The sequence below is a fragment of the Humulus lupulus genome, chromosome 7, assembly GCF_963169125.1.
Source record: "Humulus lupulus chromosome 7, drHumLupu1.1, whole genome shotgun sequence".
NCBI lineage: Eukaryota > Viridiplantae > Streptophyta > Magnoliopsida > Rosales > Cannabaceae > Humulus > Humulus lupulus.
Genome location: NC_084799.1, coordinates 195,687,995 through 195,693,174, shown reverse-complemented (window position 1 = coordinate 195,693,174; position 5,180 = coordinate 195,687,995). Strand labels below are relative to the sequence as shown.

Genomic DNA, 5,180 nt, shown 5'->3' with positions numbered 1-5,180 from the left:
CTCTCTCTCTCTCTCTCTCTCTCTCTCTCTCTCTCTCTCTCTCTCTCTCTCTCTCTCTCTCTCTCTCTCTCTCTCTCTCTCTCTCTCTCTCTCTCTCTCTCTCTCTCTCTCTCTCTCTCTCTCTCTCTCTCTCTCTCTCTCTGTATATATATATATATATATATATATATATTTGATCGGCTGATACTATAAGAATAACAATTTTCTTCCTAAAAAAATACAACAAAAATCATAAAAAGAAAAACACACATTGCGTCCGAAAATGGAGCGCATAGAACAATTCAAGGTTCTCACAAACGAAATCAACATGAATGTGGCGTCAATCGGGACCGGTCCGCCTATCCTATTCCTCCATGGCTTTCCTGAGTTGTGGTTCTCCTGGCGCCACCAGATGCTCTCTCTCTCCAAAAAGGGTTACCGCTGTATAGCCCCCGATCTCCGCGGCTATGGTGACACCGACGCGCCGCCGGAGCCGGAGTCTTACAGCGCTCTTCACATCGCCGGAGACATCGTCGGCCTCCTGGACAATCTGGGTATCGACCAAGTCTTCTTGGTTGGCCATGATTGGGGAGCTTTCATGGCTTGGAGTTTTTGCTTGTTCAGGCCTGATAGAGTCAAAGCTGTGGTTAACCTCAGTGTTCCTTACATTGCAATGAACCCCAAGAAACAATTCTTGGATGGGTTTAGGGAATACTATGGAGACTTGTACTACATGTGCAGGTTTCAGGTGATTAAATTATTGAATTATTTGTGGTTTTTTCCTTAATTATTAATTGGTGATCTCAGTTATAGTAGGCAATATGACTTTTACACATATAGATATCTGTTATATTTATCGACACATAAACCATAGATTACAATACATTTTTTTGGTTCATTAATCTTAACTCTTGTTCTGTTTTTCATTATTACGTACTCAATATTATTGATTTGTTGTGTAGGAACAAGGAGAGATGGAAAAAGAATTTGCTTCTATTGAGACTGAAACTGTACTAAAGAAACTCTATACATCTTTTGGCCTAACTCCTTTGCTCATACCAGAAGAAAAAGATGGAGGATTCAAGAGTTTACCACCTCCAGAAACATTACCCTCTTGGTTAACGGATGATGTCCTCGACTTCTATACCAAGAAGTTCGACCAGAGTGGTTTTGCCAGAGGATTGAACTATTATCGATCTATGAACACGTAGGTTTCTTATTTCTTTCCTACAGTAGTTAACATTATCCATGGTTAATAATGGTTAAAGAAGCAGTAATAAAAATAGAAATAATCACTGCTTTCTTTCTGATTATGCATACAGATCATGGAAGCTCCTAATACCTTGGTCAGATGCACAAGTCAAAGTTCCAGCGAAGTTCATAGTGGGGGATCTAGATCACCCCTTCAATCTCCCAGGCATGAAGGATTACGTATTGAATGGTGGCTTCAAAAAAGATGTGCCTTTGCTGGAAGAAGTGGTTATAATTCAAGATGTGCCTCACTTTATCAACCAAGCAAGGCCCGATGAGATTAGCGATCATATATATGAATTTATCAAGAAGTTCTGATGTTGATTTAACATATTAATGTATCAAGGGGTTCTCCCTTTGTTCTATTTGTAATTGTTTTTGTTTTTTAATGTCTTGCCAGCTGTTATTGTGTAGGGCTTTTAAATTTCCTTGTCTTTTTCTATTTAATAACGTCAGACTTGGGGATTCTTTAATAAATGTGGACATTCATCTACTCGATTAGGTGGCCGACCTATATATTATTTACTTATATATTTTCTTTTAGTAATTAGTGGCCAAACTTCTTCTCTTTACATTTTTATACACTTATCTTCTAAATTTTTTCGCCATTGAAACTTCACAATTCAATATTCCATTAGCAAATCTAAGGTGTTATCCTTTCTAGTTGGTTAACTATCACAATGAACAATCACGTGTACACAAATGTACTTACGACACATTTTAATTAGTCCACATTATTTATTTAAATATTATAAAAATTATTTAAAAATAATAAAAAATTAATTTTTTTTATAAAATTCAAAATTAAAATCAGTTTTTAATTTTGTTTTCTTTCATCTTCTTCTTCTCCCCATATCTCTCTCTCTCACTACTACAAAAAGGGTTTTAAGGACTTTCTTTACGAGTCCTTAAAAAGTTTTTAGGACACCCTAATGCAAGTCCTTAAAGGCAGTGCCCTAAAAACTCAAGTTTTAAAGACACTCTTCGTGAGTCCTAAAAACTAGTCTTTAAGGACACTCTTCGAGAGTCCTAAAAGCTGGACTTTAAGGACACTCTTCGCGTATCCTTAAAACTTTTTTTAAGGACACTTGTAGTGAGTCCTCATAACTGATCGCATGTCCTACTAGTTATATTTTTAGGAAGCCCAACAAGTGTCCTTAAAAAATATATTTTTAATTTAAAAAAATAATTAATTTTGGACTAATAAGTTGTATATTAGATTTCTCAAATGTGTCTACAAAAAAAAAAGTTTATTGTTGTCCTTCCTATCAAGGATTTGAATAGGCTTCTCCTCGTATGATAAATCCTGATCCAACTCCAAGTTCTCATAGCTCAACACATGAGTAGTATCTGATACATACTTCCGGAGCATGGATACATGAAACACGTCATGAACCCCTGATAGAGCTGGAGGCATTGCTAACCTGTAAGCCACCTCTCCAACTCGTTCTAGAACCTGGAAGGGGCCAACAAACCTGGGACTTAGCTTGCCCCGAACGCTGAATCGTTTCACTCCTCTTAGGGGTGAAACCCTGAGAAATACATGATCGCCGACCTGAAATTCCACACTCGTGCGTCTCAGGTCTGAATAACTCTTCTGGCGACTCTGGGAGGCGAGCATACGAGCTCTAATCTTCTCAATTGCCTCATTGGTCCTCTAAACCATCTCAGGACCTAAATATCTTCTCTCACCTGTCTCATCCCAGTGTATCGGGGACCTGCACTTTCTTCCATACTGAATCTCATACGGAGCCACTCCGATAGTCGCCTGATAGCTATTATTGTACGAAAACTCAATCAATGGGAGATACTTACTCCAAGATCCCCCAAAGTCCAACACACAGGCTCGTAACATATCCTTCAGTAACTGGATCGTCCTCTCAGACTGCCCATCTGTCTAAGGATGATAAGCTGTACTAAACCGTAACTATGTGCCCATCACCTTCTGCAGGCTCTCCCAAAACTTAGAGGTGAAGGTGGGGTCCCTATCGGATACTATCGACCTCGGAGCCCCATGGAGTCGAATAATTTCCTTCACATACAGCTCAGTGTACTGCTCCACAGTATAAGTAGTTCTCACAGGTAAGAAGTAGGCAGACTTAGTATACCTGTCCACAATCACCCACACCGATTCATGATGACCCACGGTCTTCGGCAATCCAACCACAAAGTCCATGGTAATATCCTCCCATTTCCACTCGGGAATCCCTAGAGGCTGCAATAACCCTGCTGGCCTCTGATGTTCAGCCTTGATCTGCTGACAAGTCAAGCACCTAGCCACATAGTCCACCACATCCCTCTTCATGCCTGACCACCAGTACAAAACTTTCAAGTCTTGGTACATCTTCGTAGTACCTGGGTGTAAAGTGTAGGGAGTGGTATGTGACTCATCCAGAATCTCTCGTCGAATATCTGAATTAGTCGGAACATAAATCCACCCCTTGTACTTCAATAAGCCCATCTCTGAGATAGAGAAGTCTTTAGTCGTTCCAGTTAGCACATTCTCTCTACGTTCAACTAACTGGGGATCCCTTCCCTGCACTTCCTTAATCCTCTCAAGGAGTGTTGACTGAAGAGTAATGTTGGCTAACCTACCAACCACTAACTCTATACTTGCTCTGGTCATCTCTTCAACTAATCTGTCGAATATTTATCTCGAACTATACAACTGTCTTGGGCCCTTCCGGCTCAATGCATCAGCCACTACATTAGCCTTCCCAGGATGGTATAGGATATCACAATCATAATCCTTTACCAATTCTAGCCACCGGCTTTGGCGCATGTTCAAATATTTTTGAGTAAAGAAGTATTTTAAACTCTTGTGATCCGTGTAAATCTCGCACCTTTCACCATACAGGTAATGTCTCCAAACCTTAAGTGCGAAAACTACTGCAGCCAACTCCAGATCGTGCTGGGATATCTCTGCTCATACTCTTTTAATTGCCTTGATGCATAAGCTATCACTTTCCCAGCCTGCATCAACAGACATCCCAAACCCTGTCTGGAAGCGTCACAGTACACCACGAACTTCTCATTGTCGGTCGGTAGGCTCAGCACTGGTGCAGTAATCAATCGACGTTTCAATTCTTTGAAGTTGTTCTCACATCGATCTGTCCACACATACTTGGTCTTCTTTCTTGTCAACTCTGTCAATGGAGTAGCAATTCTGGAGAACCCCTCTACAAACCGCCGGTAGTATCCTGCCAATCCAAGAAAACTTCTAACCTCAGGAACACTGCTTAGTCTAGGCCAATCTCTCACTGCCTCTATCTTACTTGGGTCGACCAGTAACCCCTCCTTACTGATAATATGGCCTAGAAATGTAACCTGTGTTAACCATAACTCGCACTTGCTGAACTTAGCATACAACTTATGCTCTCTTAATCGCTGCAATACCAAGCGCAGATGATGCTCATGCTCTGTCTCTGACTGGGAGTACACTAGGATATCATCAATAAATAGAATCACAAACTTATCCAGATAATCTTTGAAAATTATATTCATCATATCCATAAAAGTTGTTGGGGCATTGGTTAACCCAAAGGACATAACCAGAAATTCATAATGCCCATACCTTGTCTGAAAAGCAGTCTTTGGTATGTCCTCTTATTTAATCCTCAACTGATAATAACTTGACCAGAGATCAATCTTTGAAAACACTGTACTCCCTTATAACTGATCAAATAAATCATCGATCCTAGGCAGATCTGCTGGAAATAAGTCTGGAAACTCACAGACCACTCTGGTTTCATTTCGTCCCACTGTTACGACCTTAGAGGTATCCACAACACTTGCTAGGAATCCTATGCAACCAGCCTGCATAAGGTCTCTAGCCCTCAATGCTGAGATTATAGGTACCCGCGATCCACTCACCGTCCCCACAAATACAAAGGGTACCTCGCCTTCTGGTTCAAAAGTCACCATTCGTCACTTACAGTCAATTGTTGCTC

At 40.6% G+C, this 5,180-nt stretch overlaps 1 protein-coding gene across 1 annotated transcript; it reads left to right on the top strand.

Moving 5' to 3' along the window:
• Positions 1-208: 208 nt before the first annotated feature.
• On the top strand, positions 209-1,723 carry LOC133789051 (uncharacterized). Its single transcript, XM_062226763.1, has 3 exons — positions 209-727; positions 942-1,186; positions 1,302-1,723. Exons 1-3 carry the CDS (start codon positions 263-265, stop codon positions 1,546-1,548), a joined length of 957 nt encoding a protein of 318 aa, XP_062082747.1. The 5' UTR covers positions 209-262; the 3' UTR covers positions 1,549-1,723.
• Positions 1,724-5,180: the final 3,457 nt, after the last annotated feature.